Source organism: Semicossyphus pulcher, unplaced genomic scaffold (genome assembly GCF_022749685.1).
Source record: "Semicossyphus pulcher isolate SPU_LCO1_2020_fin unplaced genomic scaffold, fSemPul1.0.p SCAF_1, whole genome shotgun sequence".
Lineage (NCBI taxonomy): Eukaryota > Metazoa > Chordata > Actinopteri > Labriformes > Labridae > Semicossyphus > Semicossyphus pulcher.
This window is the reverse complement of record NW_027211603.1, coordinates 37102671-37115804: the sequence shown is the minus strand read 5'-3', so window position 1 is coordinate 37115804 and position 13134 is coordinate 37102671. Positions and strand designations below refer to the sequence as shown.

The 13134-nt window shown below is 44.7% G+C and overlaps 1 protein-coding gene across 1 annotated transcript in view; it reads left to right on the top strand.

The window, feature by feature from the left end:
- The window catches only part of lrrk1 (leucine-rich repeat kinase 1), an 80306-nt gene extending 70059 nt beyond the window's left edge, over window positions 1-10247 (top strand). Inside the window, exons 34-38 of the mRNA XM_069682187.1 lie at window positions 3995-4192; window positions 4433-4647; window positions 4872-5321; window positions 6339-6440; window positions 8572-10247. Coding sequence (XP_069538288.1) covers window positions 3995-4192; window positions 4433-4647; window positions 4872-5321; window positions 6339-6440; window positions 8572-8749 — 1143 coding nt within the window. The 3' untranslated portion in view covers window positions 8750-10247. The remainder of the gene's footprint in view (window positions 1-3994; window positions 4193-4432; window positions 4648-4871; window positions 5322-6338; window positions 6441-8571) is intronic.
- Window positions 10248-13134: the final 2887 nt, after the last annotated feature.

Here is a 13134-nt window from a genome sequence, read left to right as displayed (position 1 = left end):
GGACTGATGGGTGACGCAAGGAGTAAACTAGGTTAGAGGTGAACAGTTTTACTCCTGACTTGCAACCATAAGTATGTGTCTGTTGTTGTTCATGTAACAAGGACATATGTTGTTGTTGTAACAAGAACATATGTTGTTGTTGCTCTCTTTGCCTGTCTCTATCCTGCATCGCCTTCTATCCCATTTTCGGCCCATCCAGTCGAGGCAGATGGCTGTTCAACATGAGTCTGGTTCTGCTCGAGGTTTCTGCCTGTTAAAAGGAAGTTTTTCCTTGCCAATGTGCCGAATTGCTAAGTGCTACTCATGGTGGATTGACGTTGGGCCTCTCTTTAAATAACTTAACAAAGAGTCGGTCTAGACCTGCTCTTTCTGTAAAGTGTCTCGAGATAACCCTGGTTATGATTTGGCGCTATACAAATAAAATTTGATTTGATTTGATTTGACTTGTTAAGGCCAATTCCATCTGGTTTAAAAAGATGTCTGCGTTCCCAGAAAATGTTAAAATTGTCAATAAAGTGCACTGAATGAACAGTACAAGCAGATGAAAGCCACTGATTCAGTGCCCGCAACCTGCTGAATCTCTCATCTGCTTTTCTGACCGGTGGTATGGGGCCACTGATAAACACATCTGCATCCAGAGAGCTGACTGTGTTCAACAGACCCGTGAAGTCCTGTTTCAGCACTTCAGATTGTTGCTTTGCAATATCATTTGACCCTATGTGCAGCATGATATTTTTCACAGTGGGATGTGCAGCAACAATATTCGGGATTCTTTCTGCCATGTCAGAGACCATATCCTTGGGAAAACAGAGCACTTTGGCGTTTTTACTGCACATTCTTTGTACATCTCTCACAGCAGTGTCGCCCACAGTCAGAGTCTGAGGCCCAGGCTTTAGCTTTCCCTGCAGCCTTTTACTTTTTGACATGCTTTCAGTCCTTACCCTGCTGCCTGAGGATGGAGGGTTATCTAGGTCATCAGATGAACATCCAGGGTCCAGCAACAGTGGAGCAAATTTGTTGTGCACTGCCACACTCGGTTGTTGGGGAGGTTTGTTGCTAACCCTCCCTTTCACAGCTGTCCACCGCTGTGTCTTACCAACTACCGGGGTTGAGGAGGCACTCTGCCAGTGAAGGCCAGCCGGTCTCATCACATATCTCAGCGCGCTGTGCTCTGCCTGTTGTTCGTCCTCCCATTTCCCAAGGATGTGAATTACTCTTGGGCTTTGCCCCAAGATAGTTCCAAGGAGGACTACCACTCGAAGATTTATTCCACAGTACAGAGCCCCCCTGTTTCTTAGTAGTTTTGTGTGTGTCCCTTAGCCGTGTGTTAGCTTGCTCTTATCCACTGTTTTTAGTCAATGGCACAGTGGTGTCATTCCCACACAGACCGTTCACCTCCACATTCACTTCTAGGCGGTGAATTTTGGTCTCCAGCACTGCAATCTTTTGTAGGAGTTTGTGATAGTCGTCCGTGGAGAAGGGAGGCATCTTGATGCTAGTTAGCTTTAGCTGTTTGCTACGTTTCCAAGTGCCGCAGTACAGGCTTGTGCTGTTGTTAGGCCACAGTCATGTAGCCCTGCGTAGGTCAAAACATTGTTAAAATATGGCAATAGACCTATTAAAAATCTATAAAAATTACAGTCCCAGTGATTTATAATTGTCCAGGATCCACTGTCCATAAGTTAGAGTGAGAAAAAAAAAAATTAAGATTTCAGCAAAAGAATGTAAGCAAAGCGGAGCACGAGCAGTGTAGGATTATAGTCAGGTGTATGATCAACCAATTATACCAAACAGGTGCTAATGATCATCAATTTCACATGTAGGTTGAAACACAGTCATTAACTGAAACAGAAACAGCGTGTAGGAGGCTTAAACGTGGCTGAGGAACAGCCAAACTCTGCTACCAAGGTGAGGTTGTGGAAGACAGTTTCATGTCACAGGTCATACACCATGGCAAGACTGAGCACAGCAACAAGACACAAGGTAGTTAGCCTGCATCAACAAGGTCTCTCCCAGACAAAGATTTCAAAGCACACTGGGGTTTCAAGATGTGCTGTTCAAGCTCTTTGGAAGAAGCACAAAGAAACGGGCGTCGTTGAGGGTCGTAGACGCAGTGGCCGGCCAAGGAAACTTAGTGCAGCAGATGAAAACACATCAAGCTTATTTCCCTTTGAAATCAGAAGATGTCCAGCAGTGCCATCAGCTCAATCCTGGCAGAAACCAGTGGGACCCAGGTACACCCATCTACTGTCCGGAGAAGTCTGGCCACAAGTGGTCTTCAAGAGTTGCAGCCAAAAAGCCTCAGACATGGTAACAAGGCCAAGCGATTCAAAGATGCACGAAACATAGGAACTGGGCTGCAGAGAAATGGCAGCAGGTGCTCTGGACTGATGAGTCAGAATGTGAAATATTTGGCTGCAGCAGAAGGCAGTTTGTTTGCCGAAGGGCTGGAGAGCGGTACAATAATGAGTGTCTGCAGGCAACAGTGAAGCATGCTGGAGGTTCCTTCAAGTTTGAGGCTGCATTTCTGCAAATGGAGTTGGAGATTTGGTCAGGATCAATGGTGTCCTCAATGCTGAGAAATACAGGCAGATACTTAACCATCATGCAATACCATCAGGGAGGCGTATGATTGGCCCTAAATGTATTCTGCAGCAGGACAACGACCCCAAACATACAGCCAGTGTCATTAAGAACTATCTTCAGCGTAAAGAAGAACAAGAAGTCCTGGAAGTGATGGTATGGCCCCCACAGAGCCCTGATCTCAACATCATGGAGTCTGCCTGGGATTACATGAAGAGACAGAAGGGTGTGAGGAAGCCTACATCCACAGAAGATCTGTGGTTAGTTCTCCAAGATGTTTGGAACAACCTACCAGCGAGTCCCTTCAAAAGCTGTGTGCAAGTGTACCTGGAAGAGTTGATGGTGTTTAGAATGCAAAGGGTGGTCACACCAAATATTGATTAGGTTTAGACTTCTCTTCTGTTCATTCACTGCATTTTGTTAACTGATGAAAATAAACTATTAACACTTCCATTTTGTAAAGCATTCTGAGTTTACAGCATGTTTTCACACCTGCCGAAAACTTTTGCACTGTACTGTATTACTAACATAAATTTCATGTTTTATGCAGAAAGAAAATCAATCAGATCAATCAGGGAGCTAATGTTTCCCCTTCAGGGACCCTGCATGGATGAATAAAGAGTATCCAGCTTTTATACAGCATAAGAAGTTCAAGCTGAGTCACTTTATCTTCATATAGTACCGAATCACAACAACTGTTAATAATGAAACTCTAAAGGATAAGACTGAGAGGAACTTAGCAGGAAAATGTCTCCGGTCTCTGTTTGATTTTTTTAATCAGTCTTGAAAAAGAGAAGGCTTTGGGACATCAACAGGTGGGATGTTCAGAGTTTAAGTAGAGCCATTAAGTGCTAATAGCTTACACGGCTGTCGTAAACGCCCCAAAACATGTCACCGGCTGTAATACAACTGTGAGCGTTAAGCACCAAACAATACCTGTGTGGGAAAGGTCGTTTTATGGTCTGTAGTGCTGCTGCCCCCTGACCTCTCTGAAAGGTAACTGGTGGGATCCAGGTGTTATCGGGGGGGGAGGATATCTTATGCCTCGTAGCTTTAACTAAGGTCACACCTCATTCTGTTTTAGCAACAACATAAAGTATTTATGTTTGTGCACAAAATTAAGTGACCCATCCACACTGTCAGGAAATCCCTCAGAGATATCATAACAATGCCTAAATCCACTGCAGTGGGGCAGAAGTATTTCCTATCACATGACAATATAAGAATATCTGCAGACTGATCCTGCACACTGATTTTTTACACCAGTAATAATAGAGGGAAAGTGTTAAGTAGGAAACAGAGAATTGGAGAGGATTAAACAGGTCTCAGAATCATGAAGACATTGAGGCACAAAAACTTTTATTGCAAGAGTCTCAGAGTGTAAAAAGATCTCTACTCTCCACCTGTCCAGAGCCTGGCCAGAGTGTTTGCAGGGATGTCTGATGGTCTGGTGGCAGTGTACAGCTTAGTAGAGGACCTTCCTCTGGAGGGGGAGACCTACCTGTGTTCACACACACTCAACAAGACAGTGTTTGGTCTCAAGGACTCAGACCCCAGGCAGAGACCCTGCCCAGTCAGAAGCATGGCTCTGGTCGGCAGTGGCTCCCAGGTGAGTGAAATAATGGATTAACATTAAGGTTACAGAATAAGAAGAAAGCATGGATGCATGAAGGAAATCTATGTCTATGCAGCCTAAGCCTGTTGCAACTCCAAATCAAATTTTGACCTATAAGAAATTTAGACCCCAAAGTATGTAACGACATGTAACGACAGAGTTCAGGTTTGAAAATGGCAGAATTAACCTTAAAGCCCCGTTCTCACTATGTTATCCCTGCCGTGTGCCCATCAGTTGTGGTTCTCCAACGGTCCGGGTGTGCTGGTCATCGACTGTCAGAGTCTTCAGGCAGTTCGAAGGCTGGAGACCTACGGGCCAATGTCCTCCATCGTTTCCATGACAACCAGCTTCAGTCTGTGGGGAGAGGAGGCAGTCTGGACCCTGGATGACCTCACCAACACACTGCTGCTCTATCACGCAGCCTCCTACCAGCTCTGTGCCAAGTACTGGTGAGTGGAGCTGTAACGTGTCTGTGACGAGTACATGCTACGGTGGGATACGAGTATGTTTGAGGTCATCTACATTTGCATACAGTCATGTTTCAATATACAGCTCTAATCTCAGGAACTCTCAAATCTTTTCCATTAATATTACCCCCTCCCCACTGTTTTACCTATATTGTCCCAAATACACCATTTTTTAAATGAATCTTGATATCATGTCATGATTTCAGCTGTGGAGACAGCTATCCTCTGCGGGACATCTTCACTGTGCAGCGGCCTGCAGGGGTTTCCTCGTTGACAGCCACTGACCTGGAGACCAGAGACCAAAAAGAGCGGCAGGAATGGACAAATGGAGAAGTGACATTAATCTACAGCGAGGAGGCGGGCACTCAGATCATCCAGCATCAGGATTCACTGACAGAGTACTGCTCCATTTCATCCAGCTGCTCCCAGGAGCTGCAAGGGTCAGACGGGTCCAGCACAGCAGGCCTGGGCTCAGTCACCAGCAGCAGCAGTGTGCAACAGCCTGCAGATGAGGAGGAGCCGGGCAGGGACCAGAACCAGCAGGCATCCACCAACCCTGAGTGTGATCTGGACTCTACAGAAACCTTGAACCCCTCACTGCCAGAGCTGCAAGCATTCACTGTCCTGCCAGTGAATGGCACTCTGTGGATCCCCAGGTACACAACACTGCACAGACACTGAACACAACACAGAGAGTCAGTGAGGCATTGTAGCAAGTAAATACGTTAATGATGCAGTTTAATAAGTCAGATAAAAGCTGTTTTAAATAATGCCTGGGGGGCGAGTGCGACCCAAACGAATGAAATCTGGTCCCAAAAACAGGCCTGGGAAAATGTACATCACCTTCTCTCTAAATTCAGCAATATAAAATAACGTAATACCATGTTACATTCAACACTTTGTGTCTCTGGATTACTCACGTAAAGTGTTACTGTCATTGCAGGTCACTCTGTAAATGTCCAAGGCAAACTGTAATTTGAAGTAACGTACAAGTGCCACTAGATGGCAGCTTACAAAAACTGTGCAACTCACTGAATTTTCCAACAACAACACCTTACTGTTTTTCACAATAAAATGAAGGGATTTCATCCACTGAAACTGAAGAGAGCTTTATGTTTTACATGAGTATGTGTTGATTTTGTATTAATAGTGTTATGCAGTTAGCTTAGCGCGACAAATAGGAGTCGATCAAAGTAGGGCCTTTTACCTAAAGACGACCAATAAAACTGATTCAAAAGAGTAAATAACAAACAAAGGTCTGCTTCTAATTAAGGCCTCCTGCAGTCGAGGTAGGTCTAGGTAAATAAAAGCCCTGGTCACTATTTGGGGAGCTGCAGGTAGACAACTTTGGGGAAAGAGGGAAGAGTAAACTAAAAAGTAAGAAAGTATCTAACCAAACACATGCCGGCCCTTCCCTTTATGTCTCTTGTGACTTACTTTAAAGTCAGGTTTGAGCTGTAAAGCAGCCTCTGTTACACTGTAACACACTGTACTCATATGCATATCTATGCTCAGCTCATGCTCACACTCACTGTATATGTACTGTGTGTGTGTGTGTGTGTGTGTGTGTGTGTGTGTGTGTGTGTGTGTGTGTGTGTGTGTGTGTGTGTGTGTGTGTGTGTGTGTGTGTGTGTGTGTGTGTGTGTGTGTGTGTGTGTGTGTGTGTGTGGCAGGCGTGGAGGAGATGTGATGGTCATCGAAATGCAGTCACATGCTGATCAGCTGAGGGGGCGGGTCATTGCTGTCCTCAGCCCACCTGGATGCTCCTCTTTAGGGTGAGCTCACATGTTTGTTTGTTTGCATGAATGAGTGCAGCACTGATTATATCACTCTATCCATCATGTGAAGTTCGGTGATTTTCATTGTTCACTTTACATCAGTGATTTCCAACACTTCTATCAGTGCACTTGAATGCAGCCTTAAAGGTGAATAACACAAACAAAGTGAAGGAGGGAACGAGAGGAGCACCTCCCTCACACTGGATGCTTTGAAGGGAGCGAGTAAGCGGCTGTTCTGAACAAAGCATTGAATCAGATACAGACAAAGTAAATTTCTGTTAGTTTCAAAGCCCTACGTGTAGGAGCTGGTTTTGATAGAATGCAGCCAAAGCCATGCTGAAAAAGTCTAGCACACATATGTAGCTCTAACACTGTTGTACATTTCTCACTTTGACCGGCACTCACTGTTTACACTCGGCTGTTTTTCTTGTACTTCCACATCAGTAAGTGTCCTTCACTGAAGCAGAAATGCTCCTCCCCTTTGCATAATGCAGATGAAACCTCCATGGCCATCCAGGCTAATACAGATTGTACAGGCTGTCTAGTTATTGGTTTAACCTCCTGTGTATTAGGTTTGTTGCGAGTGATTCTGGTTTACTCCCTATTTTCTGTCTGTTTATTTAACTTTGATGTGGCTTCAACTGTTTTGTAGATTTAAATTAGCCCGCCATCATTTCTCTCTAACATTTCTCTCCACTTGCATGGAGCCTTCTTTCAGCTGTGCTTGAAACCATTCAGAAGTGGGGGAGGAAAAGCAAAAGAACTGTATTTGAATGCTCTGCAGGCTCAATAAACTTTAGCAGGATCCTTCATCATGTGCTTATGGTGCCTTACTGAGTCAGTAATTATTTCTTTGAAGAAGCCAGCAGCTGGTCCTTTGTAGAAAGAGCTTCTGTGTGAACCTCTGCAAAGGGGCCAGGCCTGTTAGCAGCAGGCAATAAAATGGCAACCCAAAACAGGGTCCTTAATAAGCAGTTATTACATGGTGCACCTGTAACATAGGCAATGTACTTGGAGGTCACTGCTCAGGTCAAGGGAGGGGTCGTCAGGCCTGTAGGGCGCCATAGCTACTGTGCTACCTTGTGGTTAAAGAGTAGGATGGTTCTTTGAAAGCTGCCAGGTTCCACTGACAGAACAGTAATTTTACCTTCAGAACAAAGAATTATTGGTCTAAAACTGCCTGGATTAGTTATTTTAAGAAAAAAATCTTTTGTTGGATGCAGGCTAACCATTTTAAATGCCCAACTCATAAAATAACACAAACTAACTAAGAGATCGAGACAACCGGACACATCCTGTGTGAAGCAAGCAAAGTGAGATTACAGTTGTTGTCTTTGCAGAGAGCGATGATTGTGGTGAAAAAAATCATCTTCCTCTGAAACTAAAAGGTCTATCTCTGTCGGGATCCTTTCTGTGATGCTGTCAGACACTTAGAAGAACAATCGGAGCCTGTCATTGGAAACAACAAGAACTTTGAGTGGACGCACTTTGATTGGGCACATTTCGTCTGAAAGATTACATTGCAGCCATTACAGCCTGTTTCACTGCTGCCGGCTGAAGCAATCCAAAACTTTCTGTGAGTCACTTGGTAACTATGAGGCCTGGGTTTTAAAGTTCCCCTTTAATGTGTCTCACATGTGGCTCCACAGAGCACAACCTCACCTGTCCTTGGAGTCATGTGGCTGTATATCACCAAACAGGATAATGATACACCTGAGAAAGATGAAACAACAATGGAAGAAGATAATTCAGGGTTGCTCAGCATGATACATGGGTGCAGGGTCACCAAAAGCCCTCCTTCCTCCCACAATGCTTTGTGTCACTGCCCCCATAAATTACAGTTAGCTTAAAAGGAGATTGCATTCTTAAAGATGTTTTTTTGAAGGAGATATATAAGGGCAGAGAAATGCAGGAATTCAGCACGTAGACAAATAGTACCCTCTGTGTTGCAGTACATTCAGTGTCCTGTTGCTGCTTCCTAGAACTGCCCACTAGCTTCTAGGAAGAGCTAATTACAGTGCACTGAGATGCCACCAACTTTAGCTCCGCCCCCGCACTGCATCCTCACAGATCGTTCTCTCTTTGCCTCCTTCCCTCTCTTCCTTTTCTCTCTCTCTCTTTCTCTTAGGATCCTGGAGGAGGCAGCACTAGTGGCAAAGGACACAGTTGTATGTGGCTTTCATAAGGAAAACATGGAGTGGTGCCTGTGTGTCTGGAGGGGCTGGGGCAACCACGAGCTGGAAGTCTTCTTCCAGTCCTACGAGGAGCTGGGCCGCTTGGAGAGCAGCATGAGGAAAAGAAGGTAGCTGTTGTGCTGCAGCGGCCGACTGCAGAATCGCAGCTCTGTATGGAGGGCAAGTGAGGGGAAAACGCAGCGACAGACTGCCAGTGTTCATAGCAGGGGGACGGCCCAGCGCTGACATCAGGTCAACGTAGGAGGAGGGGGGAGGAGGTGTAAGCCTTATGCTGTGCACAGCTGTTATGACCCTCACTGCATACTTCAGTAACAAACAGAAGTGAACAAGAAATATCAAGAGACATGAGCAGCCCTCAGCTGAGTCACAGATCAAAGTTTCCAGAAGTACATTGCTTTTTAAATGACTTCCTCTCAGAGGTTTTAAAGCTGGTTCTTTTTAGATTTTTTACTGCTGTTTGCCATATTTAGTCTCCGTCAGCCGTCGGGTCTGACTGGGATTCAGATGCTCCAGATGTGGGGTGACTGTCTGACCCCAACTGCTGCACTTCAGAGTTTCTTCTTTGTCATTTTCTGTTTTCCTGCATTTGACTGCTGTGCTGCTCTCTGCCCTGTGGAGGGGACACTGGACGGGGACATTCTTGAGGGACAAGTAATGACTGTTTTTAAAGGGACTGGAGTGAAGCTGGTAATGCTGGGAAACAGCTGTGGATGGCAGATGGCAGGGACTCTGACTCTTTCACACGGTTTTCATCTCTTTTCCTCTATGTTTACCTATGAATCTGCAGACGGCTGCCACTGTGTCCCGACAAGCAACAAACCGTCATCTGTGTCCTGTGCAACATTACACAACAAGCAGCGCTTCACCATTTTGTAATCACATGCTTTGGGCAGGTCCTTGCAGATAAAGACCCCAAACCTGTTCTTGGAGTGAAACATCTCTATGAAGTAATGAAGTCGTTTCTGCTTCACGCTGCACCATCACATGCGCGATAGATCAGCAGGGAGGATGCAGCACGTAGTGCACATGACCCAGCAGCCGGTACATGTGTCATTTATTCACATTGCTTCATTAATCGTCTCTATTTAAACAACATCCACTGCTTTCAGTCAGACTTGCTGCACACGGAGTGTTGGCTGCCTCTGTTGGTCAAACAGAAGTCTGGAAATTATTATTATTAAAGGGGAAATCTGGTATATTCAAACCTTAGCCCTTCTGCAAGACAGGGAGAAAAAATGAAGCCAAATGAATGAGATGCTGAATGACATGCGACCATGGTGGTGAAGCCATCTTTACATCTTCTGTGCACATCCATGCAGGGTTCAGTCACAGGGCACCACTGAGGACTGTGGGTAGACTCTGTGTGTCAGCTGTTTCTCCGCTCATGGTTTTACATATTTAAATCATTTTATCTTTCCAAGCACACTGTTTTGTTGCATTCCTACAGTTGCCAGTAAATAGCTGTATATTGTGGTAATTCAGAAAGTATTTATTTATCAGACTGTATACTGAATGTGTAGTTGTGTACATAAACACTGTATAATATGATACTGATTAAAGTTCTTATGATAACTCTGTTTCATTCTGTTTTAATCAGTCAGACACGTGGAAGCCCAACACTGTCCTGCATTCATGCACAGGACACCATTAATGAGAGAGGGAGGGAGAGAGGGAGGGAGGGAGAGGGGGACGCCTCCTCTGATGAAGTGATGATGACAGATGGGAGGATGAAGTTGATAACAAAGCTCCTGTTTGCTCTGAGGAACTAAGGAGGCTGCTTCCTGCTCCCAAATGTGCCAAAGCTTTCTGCTGGATGCTTCACCCTGTTCCTGCCTGCACCGTGACACCTCACAGAATAATGTGTTTGGCTCAGAGTAGTAATGTGGTATGAAATACAACTGCAGTTTACTTTATCACGTGAAGTAGTGATCAAATGATTTAGTGTTTTTTAAGTTCATAAAGTTGAGGAACTAAAAACCGGACGTGTCATAGAAGATGTCCTGACTCGAGTCCCTCGTCAGACTCAGCTTAGCACTCTGTAACATGTTGTTGCGAGCAGTGAGGGTTTAATCAGACGCACTAAGTGTTGGCCATGGCCTTCCACAAGGACAACACAAGTGTTAAAAAAAAGCTCCTAACTAAAAAGTCACGAGGAGCAGTGTCCAAAGCATATGGATGCCTGGTGATGTCATTAGGGATAGCATGGATGGCTAAGCTAAAGTGCAGTTGCATGAGTCAGACTGATCTCTGAGTGGACTTTCTCCCATGTATGTATGTATGTAAGAAGTATGTGTGTTATTGTTAGATTGATTAAAAAAATTGATGTTTGAGCTATAACTCTCACTCTGGATATTTTGAAGCCTGCATGATCCTGGAAAGACAAGAAGCTACAGAGATTTTCTTGGAAGTACCTCTTTGCCTTCTGTAAACAAGATGGCCGTGTTGGTGCCAGGAGTTTACTCAGAGGCCAACATGGTGGCACTGCACAGATCATGAATGATGCTCTTGTCATTTAGGAAGACTTGGCCTTCTGTTGCAGCGATATGAATAACTCATGCACAGTCCTCAGGTGCTCTGGTTTAACCTCTGCAGGCCAGAGTACCCACAGCAGTGCTGGCCTCCAGCAGCCGCTCACACTGAAGCCGCTCTGGATCTGTAACACAGACAGGAGCTATACATCTGCACTTTGTTCCTGAGCATAAACCCTTCTAAAGCCTGTGATGTGGACTAATGGCTCATAGTTGTGGTTTGTCCTCAGACCATTGGGCAGTAGAGGGCAGAAGAGAGAGAGCTGGATGGCTAATCTGCTGTAGTTTTTAAAGGTCTCTCTTGTTTCTCCTCAGGTGTTCCTGTTCAAGTTTCTCTGTTTTAAGGATTGGGCTTCAAACTTTGCTCCCAGATAAAGCTTATAGTTACACCTGAACCATCCCTTAGTGATGCTGCTATAGTATTTCAAATTGATTTATTAATTTATAGCTCCTTCATATACTCAGACTTTGAATAGTACAGCTCCAGTTTTTAAAGCAGCTTTTCTGTGAAACATTTGCAGTCTTCAAACTAAAGTTGAGATCACTCTCACAGCAGGCCGAAAACCACCCTTCAAAATCACCCTTCTTAATGCTTGAACCATTTCACCACATTAACACAGCGGCCATGTTCCTCTGACATCACACTCAGAGCGGGAAGCTCACTACACTGTTACAGTGTATAACACATGTGTTCCAGGTTTGGAGATCATTTAATCACAGGGCATCTGTTATTTTTCCATCACTTCCTGACTGCTTAGCAACTGCAAAAAAATAAAAAAAAAGATGGATAAAATTTCAGTGGGACATGGCTCCATATTTCAGGCTATAACAACACTTTCCAGCTCTCCAAACCCAGAGAACAGGACGGGGGTATAGACCGGCCTCTGGTTAGAGAAGATCTGATGAGTCAGCAGAGGCGAGCTGAGGGAGGACTGACACACACAGGAGTCACTGGGCTGGCCAGCCTCAACGAAGGAGCTGTGCTGAAAAACTAAATGGTTTCATTTGATCATCTTCTTTCCTGTCTTTATTCGAGAGTGATGTCTTCAAGTTTTAGAAGTGATACACTTCACAATCAGATCTTGTAATGCTTGCACCCATAGCCCGACCATCGCACTGTAATACTCCCTGCTCGTGCTCAGATCTTGTCCCTGCACTCAGGCTCAGTCATTGTACGACTGCTCTCAGATTCCTGCTCTGCTCTTGGATCAGTAGAAAGTCAGGTGTGTTGTTGACCAATGAAATTATCCCTGGCAGGTTGTGGGCACAATTGCTGATAGAATAGTCAAGTCAAGTCAAACTATATTTATATAGCACATTTCATACACAGGGCAGCACAGTGTGCTTCACATGAAGGCAAACACAACATAATCACATAAGTTATATTCCAAAGTCAAAATTCAGAGCAGAGAGAACAAAATGAAATCAATAAAAAGTCAAATATCAGTACCACAACACTTGCACATTCTCTCTCTCTCCCTCTCCCCCACACACATACACACAGAGAAACACACATTCACTAAAAGTTGTATCCATAAACTGATGAAAAAAGTATGGTTTCATTGTTGGGAGAACACAGGTGTGGACAGGGTGCACGAGCCCTGTTTGAGAGAAACAGGAAAACTGGGCAGTCTGCAAGTCAAGAGTGAAAGTTGTCCAACTTCTTGTTTTGTTGGATCTCGTAAAGACAATTAAAGACAAACTCACACCGAGTAGAGAACTTTTATGATTGGTACCAAATGCAGCATCTTGACTTTGATTATCATTATCTGCACTTGTCAATCACAGGAAGCCACGCCCTGTTTTATTGTTTTTAAATGAACATCATGCACCTCTGTGCAGGATTGTTGTTTGCTGAATTCTTGTTTGAAATGCAGCTGATGATGGTGTCACCTCTGCACACACAAGACCGCTCTCCATGTTTGGGGTGCACAGGGTGAACAAGCAGGGGGCGGAGTCCACAGCCCT